This window comes from Nylanderia fulva, unplaced genomic scaffold (genome assembly GCF_048542155.1).
Source record: "Nylanderia fulva isolate GAGA-0341 unplaced genomic scaffold, ASM4854215v1 Scaffold743, whole genome shotgun sequence".
Classification (NCBI taxonomy): domain Eukaryota; kingdom Metazoa; phylum Arthropoda; class Insecta; order Hymenoptera; family Formicidae; genus Nylanderia; species Nylanderia fulva.
The window spans coordinates 23,430-46,759 of NW_028190855.1; the positions used below are offsets into that span (position 1 = coordinate 23,430).

Consider the following 23,330-nt stretch of genomic DNA (forward strand, 5'->3'; position numbering starts at 1 on the left):
AGAGAAAGTATAGAATCGAAAGGATCTGAATAGCTCAGCTGGAAGAGCAGTCGCCCGGCAAGCGAAAGGTCTCGGGTTCGATTCCCGATTCAGCGATTTTCGGATCTATATTTTTTTCTTGCATTCATTTATTTATTTTTCGTAGGGGGATTAAAAGGGGTATTGAAATTAAATCTCAAAATATGAGATTATTTTATATTTAAAATCTTGGCCGTGTCCAAGTAAAAATTTGGTGCCTTGTGCACCGGTATTTAATTCTAACGAAAAATGATTTAGTTTCGTTAGGATAACGCATTGTCATCCGCGATTTGGCTCTTGTTGCCCGTCTTATACGTTAAATTTATATTTATATTACAGAGCCTTGTTAAAACTCTTATATTTGATACACGCTGGCTTAAAAATGCGTTTGTTTACCAACATTAATATATATAACAGAGAAAAGTATAGAATCGAAAGGATCTGAATAGCTCAGCTGGAAGAGCAGTCGCCCGGCAAGCGAAAGGTCTCGGGTTCGATTCCCGATTCAGCGATTTTCGGATCTATATTTTTCTCTTGCATTCATTTATTTATTTTCCGTAGGGGGGTTAAAAGGGGTATTGAAATTAAATCTCAAAATATGAGATTATTTCATATTTAAAATCTTGGCCGTGTCCAAGTAAAAATTTGGTGCCTTGTGCACCGGTATTTAATTCTAACGAAAAATGATTTAGTTTCGTTAGGATAACGCATTGTCATCCGCGATTTGGCTCTTGTTGCCCGTCTTATACGTTAAATTTATATTTATATTACAGAGCCTTGTTAAAACTCTTATATTTGATACACGCTGGCTTTAAAAATGCGTTTGTTTACCAACATTAATATATATAACAGAGAAAAGTATAGAATCGAAAGGATCTGAATAGCTCAGCTGGAAGAGCAGTCGCCCGGCAAGCGAAAGGTCTCGGGTTCGATTCCCGATTCAGCGATTTTCGGATCTATATTTTTCTCTTGCATTCATTTATTTATTTTCCGTAGGGGGGTTAAAAGGGGTATTGAAATTAAATCTCAAAATATGAGATTATTTCATATTTAAAATCTTGGCCGTGTCCAAGTAAAAATTTGGTGCCTTGTGCACCGGTATTTAATTCTAACGAAAAATGATTTAGTTTCGTTAGGATAACGCATTGTCATCCGCGATTTGGCTCTTGTTGCCCGTCTTATACGTTAAATTTATATTTATATTACAGAGCCTTGTTAAAACTCTTATATTTGATACACGCTGTCTTAAAAAATGCGTTTGTTTACCAACATTAATATATATAACAGAGAAAAGTATAGAATCGAAAGGATCTGAATAGCTCAGCTGGAAGAGCAGTCGCCCGGCAAGCGAAAGGTCTCGGGTTCGATTCCCGATGTAGCGATTTTCGGATCTATATTTTTCTCTTGCATTCATTTATTTATTTTTCGTAGGGGGATTAAAAGGGGTATTGAAATTAAATCTCAAAATATGAGATTATATTATATTTAAAATCTTGGCCGTGTCCAAGTAAAAATTTGGTGCCTTGTGCACCGGTATTTAATTCTAACGAAAAATGATTTAGTTTCGTTAGGATAACGCATTGTCATCCGCGATTTGGCTCTTGTTGCCCGTCTTATACGTTAAATTTATATTTATATTACAGAGCCTTGTTAAAACTTTATATTTGAAATTATTTTGTTTATCTAAGAGCCATCTAAATTTATCATCCAGTCGAACCCGCTCCTTATTATAAAAATAATGTAATAATTTGCTTTGCTTACCGAAAAACCCATCACAATAAAACACTGGGAGATCTATCATGATGTAACGAACGAGTTCGTAAATATCTAATCTGACTTTGTGCTTCTGTCTATGATGTTGTGATGGGTTTTTCGGTGAGCAAAGCAAATCATTACATTATTTTTATAATAAGGAGCGGGTTCGACTGGATGATAAATTTAGATGGCTCTTAGATAAACAAAATAAATTCAATAATAGGAATATCCGTCCTATCCAATATTATTACACGTGTACGAAAGAATTTTCTTCAAGGCCATGTGAGTCAGGGCCGTCTCAGTCTCTCAGCGTTTCCTTGAGCCCGACTTCCTTTGTTTCTTTAAATCCTGATGTTGCTGACAAAAGAGATAAATGGTTTTTAAATTTATCATCCGTATCGATACCGTATGAAATTCGAGATTTGTTGCGGTTAGGAGAGAATTTCTGTCTGCCAGTATTTGACAAAGATAAAACCACCATAGAGTTGTTGAAAAATATGGAACAAAATATTTTTAAACTCCCTGTGGAAAAACGATCTGCAGTCAGAAGTAGAGCCTTTCCCATAATAAATAAATTCCATATTTCCATGTCAGAAAAAGCTCACACAAAAAATAGTTTTTGTAAGGCTTACAAATTGACGGGTAAATTCATCCAAGACAATCCCGAAATTTTATTTATGAAGGCGGATAAGGGTAATATCACGGTTGCGATAAACAGAGATATGTACATGAACAAAATGTGTGATTTGCTGGCTGACCGGGATACTTATACTGTTGTTAAAAAAGATCCGACTAGGAACCTAATTAATCAATTACACGGAATTTTAATGAGATGGAAAACAAAGAATTACATTTCTTCAACAACATATAAATCCCTGAACTGCACGGACGGGGTTTTACCGAGAGCGTATGGTCTGCCGAAGGTGCATAAACCGAATTGCCCTTTACGTGTCATCGTGTCATCTAGGAATACACATCTTTATTACTTGGCAAAATTTTTACATAAGATAATATATAAGGCAATTCCGAAACCTGATTCGGCTATTTCTGATAGTTTCCAATTAGTGAACAAATTAAATGGTTTATGTGTGGATAGTGATGTGAAGCTAGTTTCACTAGATGTTACATCATTGTTCACCAACGTACCATTGGATATGGCTATTGATAGTTTAATTAACAGATGGGGGTATATTGAAAAAGAGTGTATTATTCCACGAGATAAATTTTTATTGGCAATTCGTTTTATTATAAACTCGACTTATTTTATGTTTAATAATGTATGTTATCAACAGACTTTTGGCACGCCTATGGGTTCCCCCCTCTCACCGATCATTGCGGATATCACGTTGCAAGATTTGGAGAGTAGAGCGATTGCTGCGATTCCATTGTCATTTCCATTTTATTTTAGATATGTTGACGATATCGCGTTGGCGGCCCCACCCTCCATGCTTAAAATAGTTTTAAACACTTTCAATTCTTTCCATCCTAGACTGCAGTTCACCATGGAGGAGGGGGTTGACAACCGATTGAATTTTTTAGATGTCACCATTATTATAAATAATGGGAGCATTGAGTTTGATTTGTTTCATAAGCCGACGTATTCAGGTAGATATTTAAATTTTGAATCGCAGCATCCTCTCTGTCATAAAAAAGGCATCCATTAATCAGCCTCATAGATAGAGTTTTTTGGCTATCATCATCCGAAATTCCATAAAGTTACTTATGAGTCTATGATTTGGAGTTCTTTTGTCTAATAATTATCCTCTCTTTTTTATTTTAAATTACCTTCAACCAAGAAACAAGCGGGTTAAAAGTTGTTCTTCCGCAAAAAAAAAAAATTTCTCTCTTATCAAAAAAAAAGTCTAAAAAAAAAAAGTTTTCTCGTTTTTCTATATTAATAATGTATCGAATAGAATCGAGGACTTTACACGTGATTTTTATGTCATTCCACCCAAAAAATACAGCAATAACGTCCCCCCGAAATTAAATTAAATACCAGGAAAATTTCCAAGAAACCCCCATATATTTAGTTTATAAAATTGGGTTTTGTAGGGATTGGGGTGCTTCGTACGTAGGGCGGGACGGTAGATGTTGAAAACTAGGATGAAAGACATCGAAAAACAACATAAAAGAAACGCTTCACATTATCGGGTCATATCGGAACATGGGTTATTGAACCTAATTTTAAATTTGGGGGGGAGGATTTAAATTTTAGAGGGGGAGCCTTTTTTAGGTAAACGTTGGAATCCGAAATATCCACAAAAAAACGTCTAGGAAATCTTTAAATTACATAGCGAAAACGAAAAATTAAACGAAATCTTATCTTTATAGAAAAATTACCAAAATCTAGCTTTTTTGGATTTTACATAGCCGGGTTTTTTTTTTGTTGGGATTTTTTTAAACATGATGCCGTTTATTTAGTTGTTTTTTTTTATTTTATTTTTATTTTTTTTTTTTTTTTTTTTTTTTTTTGCGTTCATGTACAAACTGTGTCGAGTAGAATACCGCAAAATCGTTGAGTATGTGTCCGGTAGCATCGTCTTCTCCTCTTTTTTTTTGCTGTCGGGGAGTGTTCTTCTTAATTTAATTCTTTTTGAATTGTTTTTTTTACTTTTTAAATTTTTACCATGTTGATTATGTTGGTAAAGGAGTCCCTTTCTCCCTTCCCTTTCCCGCGATGGTCACCGGTAGGGGACACTCCACGGGGGGCCCGGACGGTTTGAATAGGGCGGTAAAAATTTTAAATTTTTTTGCGGATTGTAATGTTAAAACGAGTTTTTTTAATTTTCTGATTGTAACGATTTCTTCTTTTTTTTTTTTTTTTTGTTTTTTTCGCTACTGAAGAAGACTCGAAGGGTCGAAACGTTTTGAATTAATAAAGAGTTTTTACTTGAGATCCATTTTAAAAATTTTTTAATTTGTGGATGTCTCCGCAAGGCCTCTCCCCTTCCCCATTTGCCGGGCGGGGATTTTATAAAATAAAAAGTCAAAAAAATAATTCCCAATCGACAAATGATTTTTACTTAGTAGATCGTCGTCCCCGAAAATTTCGCGACGGCGAGGTCTCGGTGGCCGTGTCGTTTTGTGTGCTGCCTGCGTGGTGGTTGGCGGATAATCGCTCGCTCGGTCGTCAGTGGTAAGAGGGGGGAGTTCGGACGGGAGAAGAACGGAATTCCGAGAGAGGCTATTGAAACGCTCAAATTATAACAAACATTAAATATATTTAGACAATAATACGAGATAGACTAAAATTAATTATTAGATCTTGAGTTACAATGTTAGGTCAAGAAAGAAATTTAATAATTCGTTCGATATATTCCGTGAGAGATTCTCCTGCCGCGCTTAACAAACGCCGAAATAACAGATAACGATGCCGAAATGTGATTCGAAAAATACAATACTGGGCGTTATGTACGTCCGAAGACGGCGGCGCGTTGTTATTGTTCCACGCCTTTGAGACCCCCGACGCGATGATATCGGACGAATTACGCGGGCCCCGGAAGTAATTCGCACTCCTACGTGAGTCGAATAATTATTAACGAAAATTTAAACGCCACGATACTTAATATGTCCGTGCGGCGTTAATTAATTTCCGATGGTTTTTAGCCATACAAAATTCCGTAAACCGCTCGAGTCGGTCCCGCGCGACTGTTTCCTTTGAGATCGCTCACGCCGGTCGTCCTCGCAATATTTTTCACAAAGGATCCGAAGAAAGACGGGAATGGTGGAGGGGTGAGGGGGGTAAATTTTAGGTGGTGGGGTATGGAATGGCTCCTTCTCCTGATATGCGCGAGAGAGCATAACTTCTATTTTTGGATGCGGGACCTAAATAATCTTCTATTCCCCTCCGATCTAGAAACTCTACAGACGCCAGAGAACGGTACAGTAAGTACAAGACGATACTTTTAAATTTTTACAATAACGTGACAAAATCGCGGCGACTGTGCAGACTGCCGGCGTATGTCCTCCATTCCGCGGGAGAGAGAGCCCTCTTAATCTAGCCTCTCTATCTTAATCTACTACGCCGTTATAGAGCACGCGGGTCGGCGGCCAGCGCCGGGATAAATATTCCTACGCGGAACGAAACCTAAAATCAAACTCTCAAAATCACGAATTACCGGTGTCTAATAACCGGCGGCGGCGCGGCCGTGACACGCTTCTCTTCTCTCCGAATACGGTACCACAAAGAGTAGCGGCTTTAACAATATAGATAGGGAGGGCCGGTTCGTCTCACCGGTAAATCGCAGCCGGGGTCCTTGTGTGCTTCGGCAATTCTTCGGCAGTCCGGCGCAGGAAACCTCACTCTCTAGGACGTCTCGCGAAACAGTGACGAGCAAGAGTCCGTGGCCGGGATCGACAACTTGCGTAAGAGATGGCTAAATTTGGCATTTTCCATCCCAACCGTGCCGCTCCTTATCCTGCATCCTCTATCTGGCAGGGGGGCCGCCTCCGTGTTACCCACCCCCGCGGTGCCGCGAATTTTTTTGGATGTAAATTTTCCCTCGCGTTCCTCGGGGTTTTCCTCCACTCGTGTTTCCGTTATTTTTCTCTTTATTGGGCCGTCGGGAACTCCTACGAGTGGCACCTCCTTTTGCCCGTGGGGATTCCCTCCCAAAAATTCCGCCAGAAATCGAATTGTTGATCGATGGTGGTGTCCGGTGTATCCGGATCTGCGGCTCGAGGCAGGGTCCTCTCCCGCGCCTGCGTTTGTTTTCCGTGGCTTCTCTCCGCCTCCCGTCGCGAGAGAGTGGCATCCCCGTCTCTGGCCGGAATCTCTGCGGAAGAAGAACATTTTACGGTGACGGCGTAACTCAGAGGTTCTTAACGGGAGGAGCCATCTCCCTACAATCTAGGTGAAAATGATATTATTTCCACCCACGGGCGTTGATCCCGGATTTGGGTGACGGCTTCTGCTCGTCCTCAAAATCGCCTCTTCTTCGGTCCTCTTAGTGAGGACCTCCTCCCCCTCTTTCCATCTTTCCTGTGTCCCTCTCCCCTCTTCTTATCTATTGGTTCCTCGGTTGAGACAACACGTCCTATGCAAAAATTCTCGCCTAAAACGCAAATAAAAATCGCTCAACAAAAAATCATACAACAAGTAATTCGCGAAACGGATGCGCAAAGCGCATCCGCTCCGACCGGTAGAAAACGCAAAAGATTGTTCGGCCAGTGCTCTCCTCTCTCAAAGATTGGCGCGCGAGCAAGGTTCCCGAATGTTCCCTTTTCCTCCCCCTCCCCCGGCCGGGCCTTCGGCCCTTGTGACGGACAGTACCAAATGTCACGTCCACCATATATATATATTATATATAATATATATATTATACATTTAATATACATTTAGATTCTGTACAATACAAGATTATAAAAATTAAATTTTTATAATCCAACATACCGTCGACTATTTTGATTGATTTGTTAATAATATATAATGTTTTTACACTTATAATCAAAATTTTAAAAAAAACGTTCCATTTTCAAAATTATTTCAATGAAAACTTTTTGAAAAAATTTCCCATTTAATTTTTTTTTAAAAAAAACCAGTAATAGTTTCAGAAACTTTTTTTTTGCAACTTTTTAATGAATTTTGCAAAAATTTTGTCAAAAAAAAGGCCCCCATAAATGTGAAAAATTAAAAAGTTTTGAAATATTTTGAAAGCTTTCTGTAACAAAAATGGGGGTTTTTTTTCTAAGGGGAAACTACTGGTAGACCCAAAAAGATAAAAATATAAAAGATCAAAAAAAATTTAAATTTATTTTTTATACAATAAGCATAATTAGAAAAAATAAATCTTTGTGTATATTTTTCTTTGCATAAATATATAAAATATATAACTTTTTCATATTAAGTTTTTTAATTATGTTTTTTGTTAAAAAATTTTAAATTTATTTTGCTTTGATCTTTAATCTTTAAATTTTTTAAATTTTACCAAAGATTATGCTATAAATTTTGCGAAAATTTTTTAATTTTTTTATCTAATATTAAAATTTTTTCTATATATTTAAAAAAATTTTAATCTATATATACGCAAAGATTATAGAAATAAATTTTTTGGGATAATAAAAAAAAATTTAAATTAAACTTTCAAATTTTTAAAATGAAAAGATTAGTAAAAAAAATTGTGCAAAGAAGAAAAGGGGCAATGAAAATTATACGAAGTAAAGAAAAGTTCAAGTTTTTTTTAGTGATTAAAGATTTAAGCATTCACTGATAATATTTAAAATTTATTTTTTCCCAAAAAAATTCCCGGAAAATACCAAAAAAAAAAAATTTTTAGTAGCTACAAAAGTGGTTTTCTTTTGGGTCTCCCCCTGCAATTTAAAAAAGTATCTTATTATAGTAATAGAAAAAAAAATATTCCCCAAATGATTCTTTTCCCATGGGGAATGGTACCGGGACAAAATTTTAAATTGAAAGACTTTTTTTATAATTGGGAAAATTTTTTTTTAAAAAAGGTACAGAGTTTCCCCATTATAATTGGGGGACGTTTTTTTTCTTTCGATTCAAAAAAACAAGTAACGTTTTTTTTTTATTGCTTAACGAAAAAAAAAGTTAATTAATTTTGGGTTTATGTACTACAAGCAAAAAGTCCATGATAAAAGCCCAAAAAACGAAATATTTAAACCCAAAAAGGAAAGTTTCCGTGATTAATATGAATTTAATTACTTTATACTTACCAAAAAAATAAAAAATTTTCAGTAGCTGAAAGTGGCTTTTTGGGTCTCGCCTGCAACAAAAAAAGTCTTTTTTTTTATTATAGAAAAGAAAAAAAAATGCTTCCTGAAATGATATTTCCATGGGGGGGCTACCAGGGGCATCTGAAATTGAAAGATTATTTTTAATCAAAAAATTTTTTTTTTAAAAAGGTACAGAGTTTGCATTTCATAATTGTTGATAGTATTTTTCTTTTGATTCAATAAATCAAGTTTAAAGCTTTTTTCCCCATTGCTTTAAAAAAAGATAGTTTTAATTTTAAATTGGTTTCATGTATAAGTGAAAGGGGCCAAGATGAACCCAAAATGCGAAATATTTAAAAGGGAAAAAGGGGAAAATTACTATGTTTTAAATAAAATTTAAAAATTTTTGAAATTCCCCAAAAAAAATAATTTTTAAAAAGTAAAAACAGGGGTTTTGGATCTCCCCCCGGGAATAAAAAAAATATCTTTATTTATAAAAAGAAAAAAAAATACTTACCTGAAATGATGATCTCCGAGGGGGGAAAGGCTACCCCGGGGCTTGAAATGTGAAAGATTTTTTTTTTTAATCTAAAATTTTATTTATATAAAGGGACGATTTTTCTATTCATAATTGTTTAACCGGGATTTATTCTTTCGATATCAAAAATAAGTAACGCTTTTTTTCCTTTTTCTAAAAACGATAAATTAAATTTAACCCTTTGGTTTTCATGTACGTACAGTCGGAAAGGGGGCCATAGATGGAATGCAAAAGTTTGCAAAAAATCCAAAAAAAAAATAGGAAAGTTTACAGTGATTCAAATAAGAATTATAATTACTTGAATACTTACCGAAAAAAAAAATAATTTTAAAGCCCACAAAAAGTGGCTTTTGGGGGTTTTGCCTGAAAAAAAAATTGTTTTTTTTTTATAGTATAAAAAAAGGAAAAAAAAATAGCTTTCCTAAATTTTATTTCCCTTCCCCATGGGGAGTGGCTATCGGGGCTTTAAAAGTGAAAACCCTTTTTTTTTAAAACTAAAAAATTTTTTTTTTATATAACGGTAAAAGATTTTTCATATTCAAATTTTTTGAACGTTTTTTATTTTTTTCATATAAAAAAAAAAGGGGAACGCTTTGGGTTTTCCATTGCTATAACGATAAGATTAATTAACCCCCGGTTTATGTACGTAAAAGGGCGAAGGCCCCTAGTAAGCAAAAGTAGCGAAATAAATTTTAAAAAAAAAAGGATCTCTCTTTTTCTGTATTATTTTTTCTAAATTGCCCAAAGTTTTATTATTTGGCAGTATTCTGTGATATGTGGTTTTTTTTTTTCTGCTACTTTTTTTGTTCTAAATTTTTTTCCCAAATTTCCATTTCCCCAAAACGCCCTTTTTTTTTTTTTTTCTTTTTTTTGTTGGGAGTCTCCCTTTTTTTTCTGATTAAAAATTTTTGAACCCCCCCGTTCATGAGTCTTAAGTTTTTATTTTTAAATTTATAAAAAATATTTAAAAAATTGTATTTTTTTATTTTAAAAAATCTTTTCCCTGAATAAGGCCCCTTAAATGCTGAATAAAATGTACCCCAACATATTCTTAATTTTAAAATTTAAAAAGCGGGACAAAAGTTTTAAAATTTTTTCTTTTAAGAGCGAAAAAATTGTTTAAAAAGAAACAAAAATACTAGTGATTTTTAAAAAGAAATTTTTAAATTTCTTGAGGCTTTTTAAAAAAAAAAAAATTTTAGTAGGAAAAAGCAGGGGGGGCTCTTTCCGAAAAACAAAATAAAACTTTTTTTTTAATAAGAGAATAAAACTTTTATGAAATTTGATCTTGACGGCTGCGGGTCCAGGGATTGAAAAAAAAAAGATTCTATCTTTAAAAACCCGTTTTATTTTTTGTATGGTGGGTTTCTTTCCCGGGTTTTGGGGGTTTTTTTTTTTCCCTTTTCCCTTCTTTTTCGCCCCTTCGCTCCCCTGGCCTGCCCTTCCCCCTTTTCCCCTTTTCCCCCTTTGTAAAAAAATTTTTTTTTGTTTGGGGAAAAAAAACCTGCAAATCGTAATTTTTAATTTTTCGTGAAAATGCAAAAACTTTCGCAAAGGGCCCCTTTTTAGAATACAAAATAGGCCGATTAATGCTTAAAAAAAAAATTTTTTTAAAAAATTTCGCTTTTTTAAAGAAAAATTTAAGGGTAATTTTTAAAAACATAAAAATTTGTTGTTCAAAAAAATGCCCCACAAAAAAATCATCCCCGCGAATCGTAATTTTTTATATTCAGTGGGGAAAAGCACAAAAAACTTTCAGGTCCTCTTAGAGTAATTATAGGGCATATATACATTACAAAAAATTTTTTGGGGAAAAGGGCGCTTAAAAAGAATTAAGAAATTTAAAAAAAAAAAAAATTCGTTTTTCTAAAAAAAATGCCTATCGAAAATAATTTCCCCCCAAAAGAATTTGACTTACTTCGGGGGGGAAATACAAAAACTTTCAGGTCCTCTTAGAGTACATAGGCCGATATAAAATTTAAAAAAAAATTTTTTTAAATTGACCCTTAAAAAAAAATTAAAAAAATTTAAAAAAACATCTTTTTTTCAAAAATTTTTTTAAAAAAAAAAAAGCCTACGAAAAAAAATCAAACGCGAATCGTAATTTGACATTATTTCAGTGGGGGAAAAGCCCCCAAAATCCCCTTTTTGGGGGACTTAGAGTAGTAGGCCATATTACATTACAAAAAAATTTTTTTTTTAAAAGGGCGCTTTTAAAAAAGAAATTTAAAAAAAATTTTAAAAAAACATAAATTCGTTGTTTTTAAAAATGCCGAAAATTTAATCCTTGAATTTGTAATTTTAAAAATTTTTTCCCGTGCGGGGAAAAAACCCCCAAAAACTTTTTGGGCCTCTTAAAAAAAGATAGGTTTTTATATAAAATACATTAAAAAAAAGTTTTTTTTTAAAAAATTTTTGCTTAAACAAATTTAAAAATGTGGAAAACCCTACCCTTTTTTTTTCAAAAAGCCCCATAAAAAATTCCTCGAATGGGGTTTTTTTTAAATTTGTAAAAAGGGAAAAAAAAATTAAAACCCCTTTGTGTAAAATAGGTTTTTGTTTTTTTAATTTTTTTAAAAAATTTTAACATATTTTTTTCCCTTTTAAAAACCCCCCAAAAAAAACTAAAAATTTTGCGGGGGCCCCAATTTACCTTTAACCCAAAATTAAAAAAAATTTTAAAAATTAAAAAATTTTTAAAACAATTTCGGGGAAAAAACAAAAGGGGGGGAAAAAAAAAAAAAAAAAACAAATGGGGGGGCCAACAAAGGGGGCAAAAAAAAAGAGGGGAAAAATTTTTTTTTTAAAAATTAAAAAATTAAATTAACTTCCGTTACAAAAATCGAAAAAAGGGGGAAACTTTTTTGCCCCGAAAAAAAATTTTTTCCAAAACCAAAAAAAATTTAAAATTTAAAAAAAAAAAAAGTTAATTTAAAAATCCCCAAAATTATTTTTTAAAAATTTAAAAAAAAAAATTAAAAAGGGGTTTTTTCCCCCTGTTGACCAAAAGATTGGAAAAGGGGTTGGTCTGAGGGTGCCAATTTTTTTGCGACTTTTTTAGAAAACCCCACGGTTTTTAAAACCGGGGGAATTTTAAAAACAATGTGAAAATATTAAAAAAAAACTTTTAAAAAATTTTCTTTTTTAAAAAGCCCCCTTTTCCCCCAAAAATTTTTTAAGGTGTGTTGCGAAGTCTGAATCCCAAAAATTTTAAAAAAAGGGGGCGTGATGAAAAATTTTTTAAACCAATTTTTTTTTTTTAAAATTTTTTTTTCCCGAAAATTTTTTTTTTAAAAAAGGGGTTTCCCCAAAAAAACTACGGGTTAAAAAAAATTTGGTGTCTTTTTTTTAAAAAATTTGTTTTTTTTTTTTTTTTAATTTTTTTTTTAAATTTTTTTTTTTTTTTTTTTTTTGTTTTAAAAAAAATTTTTAAAAGGGGGAAAAAAATTTTTTTTAAAAAAATTTTTTTTAAAATTTTATTTTTTTTTTTAAATTTTTTTTTTTTCTTTTTTTTGGCCCTTTTTGGGTTTTTTTTTTTTAAAATTTAAATTAAAAGTTTTCTTTAAAAAAAAAACCCTTTTTTTTGGGGTTTTTTTTTTTTTTTTAAAAAAAAACTTTTTTTTTTTAAAAAATTTTTTAAAAGGGGTTTAAAATTTTTTAAAAAGGAAAAAAAATTTTTTTTTTTAAAAAAATTTTTAAAAAAATTTTTGGGTTTTTTTTTTGTTTTTTTAAAATTTTTTTTTCTGGTTTTAAATTTTTTTTTTCCAAAAAAAAAAAAAAAGGGGTTTTTTTAAAAAAAAAAAAATTTTTTTTAAAAAAGGGGGGGGGAAAAACCTTTAAAAAACCCAAAAAAAAATTAAACCCTTTTTTAAAAAAACCCTTTAAATTTTAAAAAAAAGAATTTTTTAAATTTTTTTCCCTTTTTTTTTTAAAAAATTTTTTTTTTTTTACTTTTTTCAATTTTCCCCATTAAAAAAAATAAAAAAAAATTTTTTTTTAAAAAAATTTTTTTAAAAAAAATTTTTTGAAAAAAGGGGGTTTTTAAATTTTTTTTTTTCTTAAAAAAGGGGTTTTTTTCCCCCCCCCCAAAAAAAAAAAATTTTTTTAAAAAATAAAAAATTCCCCCAAAAAACCCCCCGGGGGGGGGAAAATTTTTTTTTTTTAAAAAAAAAAAAAAAATTAAAAATAAAAAAATTTTTGGGGAAAAAAATTTTTGATTTAAAATTTCCTTTAAATTTTTTTTTTTTTAAAAAAAAAAAAAAAAAATAAAAAAATTTTTTTTGGGAAATTTAAAAATTTTTTTAAAAAAATTTTTTAAAAAAAAAACAAAAAAGGGTTTAAAAAAAATTTTTAAAAAAATTTTTAAAAAAAAAAATTTTTTTTTGGGGGGGGAAAAAATTTTTTTAAAAAAATTTTTTTAAAAAAAAAAAAGCCCCAAATTTTTTAAAAAGGGGAAAAAACCCTTTTAAAAAAAAAAAATTTTTTTTTTTTTAAATTTTTTTTTTTTTTGGAAAATTTTAAGGGGTTTTTTTTTTTTTTTTTTTTTTTTAAAAAAAATTTTTTTTTTTTTTTTAAAAAAAAAATTTTTTTTTTAAAAAATTTTTAAATTTAAATTTTTTTTTTTAAATTTTTTTAAAAAAAAAAAAAAATTTTTTGGGGGTTTTTTTTTTTTTTTTTTTGAAATTTTAAAAAAACCCAAAAAAAGGGGGGGTTTTTTTAAAAAAAAAAATTTTAAAAAGTTTTTTAAAAAAAAAAAAAAATTTTTTTTAATTTAAAAAAACCCCCAATTTTTGGGGGTTTTTTGGGGGTTTTTTTTGGTTTTTAAAAAAAAATTTTTTTGGGTTTTTTTGGGAAAGGGGTTTTTAAAACGAAAATTTTTTTTTTTTTAAAAATTTTTTAAATTTTTTAAAATTTTTTTTTTAAAAAACCTTTTTTAAAAAATTTTTTAAAAAAATTTTTTTGTATAAAATTTTTTTTTAAAAAAAAAAAAAAAGGGGAAAAAAAATTTTTTAAAACCCCAAAAAAAGGGGGAAAATTTTTTAAAAAATTTTTTTTTTCCCTTTTTTTAAAAAAATTTTTAAAAATAAACAAAAATTTTTTAAAAACCCCTTTTAAAAAAAAAAAAAGCCTTTTTTTTTTTTTTAAGGGGGGGGTTTTTTTTTTTAAAAAAAAAAAGGTTAAAAAAAAACCCCAAAATTTTTTTTTAAAAAAAATTTTTAAAAAAATTTCGGGCCCCAAAAAAAATTTTCCAAGAAAAATTTTTTAATTTTAAAAAAAAAATTTTTTTAAAAAAAAAACCCAAAAAAAAAAATTTTTTTTTCCAAAGGGAAAAATTTAATTTAAATTTTTTAAAATTTTTTTTTTAATTCCCAAAAAAAAAAAAAAAAAAACCCAAAAAAAAGGGGAAAAAAAAAAAATTCCCTTTTTAAAAAACCCCCTTTTCCCCAAAAAGTTCCCCCAAAAAATTTTTTTTTTTTTTTTTAAAATTTTTAATTTAAAAAAAACCAAAAATTTTTTTTCCCCCCCCAAAAAAAAAAATTTTAAAAAAAAAACCCAAAAAAAAAGGGGGGGAAAGAATAAAAATTTTTTTAAAAATTTTAAAAAAAAAAAATTTTTTTAAAAAAAAAACCCCTTTTAAAAAAAAACCCCCCCCCCGGAAAAAAAAAGGGAAAAAATTTTTTAAAATTTTAAAAAAAACCCCCTTTTTTTTTTAAAAAAAATTTTAAAAAAAAAATTGAAAATTTTCCCCCCCTTTTTTAAACCCAACCCCCCTTTTTTTTCCCCCAAAGGGCCTTTTTTTTTTTTTTTTTTTTTTTTTTTTAATTTTATTTAAAAAATTTTTTTTTAAAAAAGGGGTTTAAAAAAAAAAATTTTTTTTTTTTAAAAAAAAAATTTAACTTTTTTTAAAAAAAAAAAAATTTTTTTTTTGGGTTTTCCCCAAAAAATTTTTTTTTTTTTTTAAAAAATTTCCTTTAAAAAAAAATTTTTTTTCCCAAAATTTTTTAAAAAAAAAAACCCCTTTTTTTTTTTTTTCCCCCCCTTTTTAAAAAAAAAAAAAATTTAAAAAAAAAAAAAAAATTTTTAAAAAAATTTTTTGGGGTTTTTTGGGAATTTTTAAAAAAAAAACCCCGTTAAAAAATTTTTTTAAAAATTTTTTTTCAAAAAAAAAATTTTTTTTTTTTGGGGGATTTAAAGGTTTTTTTTTGGTTTTTTTTAAAAAAATTTTTTTTTAAAAAAAAAATTTTAAAAAAAATTTCCCAAAATTTTAAAACCCAAATTTTCCCCCAAAATTTTTAAAAAAATTTTTTTTTAAAAAAAAAAAAACCCCCCAAAAAAAAATTCAAAATTTTAAAAAAAATTTAAAAAAATTAAAATTTTTTTAAAAAAAAATTTAAAAAACCCTTTTTTAAAAATTTTTTTTTTTTCCCCCCTTTTTTGGGGGCCCCCCAAAAAAAAAAAACCCCAAAAAAAAGGGGGGAAAAAAAAAAAGGGGAAAAAAAAAAGGAAAAAAACCCCCCAAAAAAAAAATTTTTTTTCCCAAAATTTTAAAAAAAAAATTTTAAAAAAGGGGGGAAAAAAAAAAAAAAATTTTATTCCCAATTTTAAAAAAAAATTTTTTTTTTTTTAAAAAAAAAGGAAAAAAACCCCAAAAAAAAATTTTTTTTTAAAAATTAAATTTAAACCCCCCCAAAAAAATTTTAAAAAAAGGGAAAAAAAACCCCTTTTTTTTAAAAAAAAAAAAATTTTTTTAAAAATTAAAAAACCCCAAAAAAATTTTTTTTTTTTAAAAAAAAAAAAAAGGGGAAAAAAAAAAATTTTTTTAAAAATTTTTTTAAAAAAAAAAAAAAAAAAATTTTTTTTTTTTTTTAAAAACCCCCCTTTTTTGGGGCCCCCAAAAAAAATTTTTTTGGGAAAAAATTTTAAAAAAATTTTTTTTTTAAAAATTTTTTTTTAAAAAAAAAAAGATAGATTTTTAAAAAATTTTTTTTTTTTAAAAAATTCCCAAAAAAAAAAAAATTTTTTTTCCCCTTTTTTTTTTTTTAAATTTTTTAAAAAATTTTTTTCAAAAAAAAGGGGAAAAAAAAAAAAAAATTTTTAAAAAAATTTAAAAAAAATTTTTTTTTTTTTTAAATTTTTTTTAAAAAAAATTTAAAAAAATTTTAAAACCCCGGTCCCAAAAAAAGTCATGGGGGTTTTGGGTTTTTTTAAAAAATTTTTAAAAAAAAAGGGACTTTTTATTAAATCATGGAACACGTAACCCCATCTATTGAACGTTGATAACATTAGAAAGGTACAGGTCTCACCTTTAAAACCCGCACCCAAAACTTCATGTAAATCGGTTGACAGGTTAAAAAGTTACGCTCTTTTAATGACAGTATTTTTGTGCTTGTGTCTTTAAAAATACAATGGAACAAAGAGCAAATATTAAATTTTTGTTTTAAACTTGGAAAAACATTTAGTGAGACGTACGAATTGATGCAAAAAAAGTGTATGGTGGAGTTTAGCTCGTTCAAAAGTTCATAAGTGGTTTAAACGATTTAAAATGGTCGTGAAGATTTGAATGATGATGAAAGACCTGGTCGTCCAGAAGGAAGTAATCGTGCTGAAATTGGTGGAAAAAGCCCGCGAAATCTTGCTTTTGACGGAAATTTCACTGTTAGAATGTTCCCATACGCACCGTAGAATTGAAAAAAACATTACAACAATTTTTACCGAAACATTCCCAATTTGCAAATTCACTGCAAAATGTTGCTACATCATTGCTGTTGATTGCAGCAATGTTAAAATGTCCGCTTTTTGGAAAATTGCAAAAAAATATTCAACATATTGCAATATGATTTTGCAATAATGCATTGTTTTTGCAACCATAAACTAATGTTGCATATACAGGATATAAATGTAAATAAATCATTAATAAAAATACGTTGTAGTAATTTTATATATATTCAATATATAAATTATAGAATTTGGATTACATGCAATATTTCCGAAATATTAATGTCATGTTGCTACAAGGGGTGCTGGAATTTTGTGCACTTATATCTCTGCAATGTCTTTATAAGGTTGCATTGCAACTTGCAACATTGAAAACGCTGCTGCATATAATTGCAATAATCTGTGCTATATGGGTTGGTGAAGAATTAAATTCATCTACTGGTACTATTTGGACAATTTTAACTGAGATTTGGGTAAAAGAAAGGTCTGTGCACGCTTTGTTCCACATCAATTAAATGAAGACCAAAAATCGCTCGTGTAGAGCATTGTAAAGACATCATTCAACAGCTAAAAACGATCTATCACCATGCGACTATTTTCTGTTCCCTAAACTGAAAACTGCCATGAAAGGAGCGTTTTACGATGATATTCAGCCATTCAGCAGCCGTGACACAGGTGTAAGAACATTCCTTTAGATGACAGGAAAGAGTCTATGCATAAATTGGTTGATCGTTCTAAACGTTGTATTGAGTTAAATGGGACATTTCGAAAAAAAAATAACTTTCAAACATGTAAACCGTTTTATTCTATTCTTAAAAGTCCCATTTTTTTGAACATAGGGAGGTTATATAACAGGAGCCTCAACGTGATTCCACAGTGAAAAATTTTGTATTTTTGAGACATTCGAAAAAAAAGATGATTTTAAAATTTTTGAAGTTTTCTCACTAAAATTTTTGCGATATTTAAAAAACCCCCTTCATTCTATTCAATTTTTAGAGGTTCAATTGTTTTAAAATTTTTTTTACTAATATTTATACTATTTTCAAAAAATAACAATTTTGAAAAATAAAGGTCTCTTGCTTTTTTTAAATGTTGTTTTAGGAAAATTATAGTAAAATAAAAAGTAGTTACATAGTAAAAGTAATAAAAATAGTTTTAAAGTTGCAGTAGTAACAAAAAAAGAATTTTTTTGCAAAATGATCCTTTTGGGCTGTTTTTTTAAAAAATTTCTCCCCGAACGATTGATGTGCGTTTGGTTATTTAAAAAAAAATATTTTTAAACAAAGGGGCGATTTTTGCGTTAGTTTTCTTCTAAAAAATTTCTTCCAGAACGATTTTTCAGTGCGTTTAGTTTAAAAAAGATTTTTATTCTCAATATTGAAGAATTTTGTAACCAAAAGTTACAATTATTGGAGAAAAGCAGAATCCTGGCGGATTTTTTTGACGGGACCAAATTTAGTGTACGCATCTATCTGGGTACATACGAAAATTGAAGGTAAAGAAAAAAATAATTCCTCCCGTTTCCACAAATAAATAAAAAAAATTTAAAATTGAAACGTTCAAAAAACCTGATGGTATATGTTTTGGAAAAACTTTTCGCCGCATTTGCACAACTATGCTTTTGGGAAAAAAAACCTTGTAATGAGACATATTTGTGAGTTAAAGTTTTAAAACAAAATTTTTTAAAAATAATAGAGAAATAAACTGTCCCCTTTTTCCCAATAATAAAAATTTTTCATTTACTAGAAAGTGTTTCTAAAAAAAATTATTCAAAAAAGTGTCTATCCAAAGTTCATTTTAAAAATGGAAGACACAAAAAAAACATATATTATGGTTGCGTTTTCACGGGAAAAGGGGGTGGAGGGCCATTTTTTATTAAAGCATAAAAAGTTTTGTAAATTTTTAAATTTCTGTTATATTTTATAAAAAAAAAATAGTTATTTTAAAATTTTTTATTTTCTCAATTGGTTTATAAAGAAGAAAAACAAATTTTGGGTACGAAAAATGTAATTTATAGAAAATTACGGTAAATTTAAATAGACCATCAGTATTTTTCCAACAGTATTGTTAAAAGTATTTGGGGAAGTATTGTAATTTTATGTATGCATTTTATATGTAAGAAAATATACAATTAAAAAGATTAAAAGCATAATCCATGCAAAACATATAGAGTCCTCCTTCGAGAGCTTTCGCTTTTTGGTAGAAACAAATAACGCAAAAAGGATTTATATGTAACGCACTAGAAGATAGAGAAAGACTAGAAAACGCAAAATGATTGTTCGGGTGCTCTCTCTCTCTCAAAGATTGGCGAGAGAGCAAAGGTTCCCGAAGTTCCCGCCTTCCCGGCCGGGCCTTCGGCCCTTGTGACGGACAGTACAAAATGTCACGTCACAACTCCCCCTTCCCAGAGGAGGACCGGGGAGGTTTTACCAGGGACGAACGGTATTAGCCACCAATTTCCTTGCTAGGCAAATATACTTCTGGGCTCGGCGGCCCCGCTTCGGTCCCCTGGAATCAAACGTCATCTCCTCGCGACACAGCCGACACATAAATCGTGCGATACACCAATCGACTCTTAATCCAGCGCAAACAAAGCTAAGCCTGAAACACGCAAAGACGACACACATGCTAGGGCCGCATAACCGTCAAGACGGTCAGGAACGGACGAGGTAGGTGTGTGAAATAAAAACGTAAATTAGAACCTGCAATCCTTCTATTCTACCGGTATGGGGGTTACATATTAGTTACCGGGAACGGAAAGAGAGGTCCTCCGGTACCTCGAGGACGGAACAAAAAAAACTGATATCCTCGGGATACGGAACAAACAACAAATAAAACAAAAAGAACACACAAAAGAAAGAAAAGGAAAAATAAATTTAGGCGGGGTCCCGTTTGGACGGTCCTCGGCCCCGATGGTAAGCGCCCAGATCTCGGTATGCCGGGCCGCAGTCGGGACAGATCTGCACGTCGACGTCGCGCCGACCACACCCGTAACAATATCTGCCCTGTCGGGGTGCCGGGCAGGCGGTGTATCGATGACCCGTCGCCTGACAGTTCCAACAGCGCCGTTGGGGTGACCGGGGTCGCGGTTCGTCCGGCGGGGGTGTCCGCGGGCCGCGGCTGGTTGAGCGCGCGGCCGGGTCCTCCGTCTGTATTTCTTTATCGAAATGCCCCGGGCGGGGCATTCCAATCGGTGGGCCCAGGATGCGTCCCCGTCCCCGGGTTGCCTGACGCAGAGCGTCGAAGACGAGCGGAACGAGCGGGTCGGGATCCGTGGAGGTTCCCCGGTCGATGGTGTGACCGGGGGCCGCTCCGGCGATGGCGCGGGCTACGCTCTCCGTCTGCGTAGCGGCATCCTGGAGGGGGACCGGGTTGGTCTGCGTCCCGCGCTCCTGAGGGTCTGCTTCGACCCTGAATACATCCTCCAGGATGTCTCCTAAGTAGGGAGAGCCGCTGGTTTGAGTGGCCTGGTCCTTCATCGCTGGCGGCACCCAATGCGTGGAGCGGGGCCCTTCGTCCTCCTCCGGGCCGCTCAGTAGGGCACGGAACTCCGCCCAGAACGCTGGACTCGCCTCGTGGACGGAGCGGATGGTACCCGCATGGCGGGACCTGAAAGCCCGCCAGCGTTGGTCCATGTTGATGAGGCGGAATAACGGGATAACTTATCTAAAATTAGGAGGGCGATAGGCTTTAAGGTCTTTTACATGGACTTTACCTATAGGATTTCCCTCCGGATCTCTCAACTCATATACTACGGGGGATAGTACCTTACAGACCTGAAACGGACCATGGAATTTCGGTGCAAGTTTTGCGGCGATATTTTGAGCCGCGGAGGACAACACGTGTTGCCTCTTCATTACCCAGTCACCTACTTGGTAAACCACATTCCGTCGCCTCAAGTTATAGTATCGCGATTGGCGTTGATACGCCTGATCGAGATTTTCCGCTACCCAGTGATGCAGAGTTTGTAACTTTTGCATTCTTTCCGACCACTCGGCCGGCTTCCGCTCCTCAACTTCCGTCGCTTTCGGAGTTCGAGCGCGCAAGTACTCCTTCGGAACCAACTCGCGTCCTAAATTTAGGAGGGCCGGTGAGGCTCCAATGGACGTGTGAAACGCCGTGTTATACGCGAATCGGAAGTCGGATAAATGGACATCCCACTCACGATGATCTCTCTCGAGGAACGCGACTATCATAGTCTTTAACACGCGATTGCTTCGCTCGACGGGATTCGCTTGGGGATGATAAGGGGGTACTGTAGTGCACGTGATCCCGTGATCCTCTGCGAAAGCCCGTATCGTTTGGTTCGCGAATTCCGTTCCGTTATCTGAGAGGAAAAACTTTGGGGTGCCCCATCGCGAGACTACCTCCGCTAAAGCTTCACTAATTTTTCGACCGTTGGCTGCTCTCAACGCAAAGCATTCGACCCATTTGGTAAAGAGGTCTTGTACTACTAATACGTACGTGAATCCTGCTTTACTTTTGGGAAACGGTCCCATAATATCCGCTGCCACAACGGTCCATGGGCCTTCTATTACTCGATGCCCCATGAGACCGGGTGGGCTTGCCTGCTCTACTTTCGTTCGCTGGCACGTGTCGCACTGCCTAACATATTTTACAACGTCGCGGAACATAGACGGCCAGTAATACGAAACCGCTAATCTATGAAACGTTTTCTCCATTCCAAGGTGACCGGATTGCGGAACGTCGTGCGCTTCTCGAAGGGCTTCTCCGCGCAATTCGGTCGGCAAAACTAACTTCCACCTATCTAAGTCCTCGACGATGTCTGATACAATCGCTCGCGGACGATGATAGTACAGATGACCGTCTACGATACGCCAATCTGTAAAACGTTTCTGTCTGTCACGCACCTCCGCAAAGCGTTTACGATACCACGGATCTGCTATGTCGTCCGGGAGATTTGCGTCCGCGACCATGACAACGTTCGCCTCCGTATCTACTTCGTACATGCGGGACAATGCATCCGGAACGTGATGCAGCGCGCCTTTTCGATGGATGATCTCAAAATCATATTCTAGAAGTTCGAGGGCCCATCTCGCGAGTCGCCCCGTCGGATTTTTCAAGTTATGCAGCCACCTTAAGCTGCTATGGTCTGTGACGACTGTAAAACGATACCCTTCTAAATACGCGCGAAACTTTTTAATAGCCCACACTACGGCTAAACACTCCTGTTCGGTGACTGAATACCGTGTTTCCGGACCGGACAGCGCACGACTCGCGAATGCCACGACGCGTTCTTCGCCGTCGATCGTCTGAGTCAAGACGGCCCCTAAACCTACGGAACTGGCGTCCGTCTGTAATACGAAAGGAACCTTAAAGTCGGGACACGACAAGGTGGGCGCGGTAACTAAGCGAGCGCGTATCTGCTCGAACGCGTCCTGCTGATCCGACTCCCAAGTCCACCGAGCATTCTTTTTCAGTAAGCGCGTCAAGGGTTCACTCATGGTAGCGAATTGTGGTAGGAACCGACGATACCACGATGACATTCCGAGAAAACGGCGTAACTGTTTTAAATTTCGTGGTTCGGGGTACTCTAAAATAGGACGCGTCTTCTCCGGGTCCACCGTCAGACCGTCTCGTTGCACGATGAAGCCGAGGTATCTTACTTGAGATCTACAAAATTCACATTTCTCGGGATTGATAGTAAGTCCCGCTCCGGAGATTTTTTTAAAAACGCGATCTAGCCATTCGAGGTGCTCCTCAAAAGTCGGCGTAACTATGACGATGTCATCGAGATAGGCAAACGCGTGCGGTTCCATCTCGGGCCCTATGAGTCTATCAAGGAGGCGCTGAAATGTAGCCGGAGCGCCCGTCAATCCATACGGCATGCGCGTGAAGTGATACAACCCCTTTCCCGGTACGCTAAACGCGGTGATCTCGCGACTTTCCTTGGCCAACGGAACTTGGAAATACGCTTGGCTCAAATCGAGTGTAGAGATATAGCGCGCGGCTCGTAATTTATCTAATATACCGTTCATGTTAGGGAGCGGGTATGCATCCTTCTTAGACACGTCGTTGACTTTACGAAAATCCAAACAAAACCGATATTCCCGTTAGGTTTCTTGATCATTACTATGGGATTAGACCACTCGCTAAACGACGGTTCAATAATTCCGGTCCCTAACATTTTATCTACTTCTTCTCGAATAGCCTCTTGTACCTTAGGTGAAACTAGGTAGCACCGTTGCTTGATGGGCTTACTATCACCGACGTCGATCACGTGTTCGGTAAGCGTCGTGATTCCGGGTTCACTGTTCGTAGGGGTTATCCGTTCGCGAAGAAACGTCTCTAACTTTTCCGTTTGTTGCGGAGTGAGTGCCGGAAGTCCGCTAAAGGCTTGCGGTGCCTTGTCTTCAGAAATAAAACTACGACGCTTTGTAGGCTGATCCGCGAAAAACCAATCTGACCGAGAGAAATCCACGACGACTTCGAATTTGCAAAGAAAATCCATACCGAGAATACATGGAACCGTTAGATCGGACAGCAGGCAGGCAGTAATTGTCTGTGCGCGACCTTCTAATATAAACGGAATCTTGACCTCCCCGGGAGCTCGCGCTAATTGCCCGTTCGCGGTGCGAATGTGCGTGACGCGACTATAATCTATTGG

The 23,330-nt window shown here is 33.5% G+C and overlaps 1 protein-coding gene across 1 annotated transcript in view; it reads left to right on the forward strand.

Moving 5' to 3' along the window:
* LOC146720213 (uncharacterized) overlaps positions 1-17,397 on the forward strand; it is a 21,374-nt gene extending 3,977 nt beyond the window's left edge. Inside the window, 1 exon segment of the mRNA XM_085488928.1 lies at positions 17,270-17,397. Coding sequence (XP_085345054.1) covers positions 17,270-17,397 — 128 coding nt within the window.
* Positions 17,398-23,330: the final 5,933 nt, after the last annotated feature.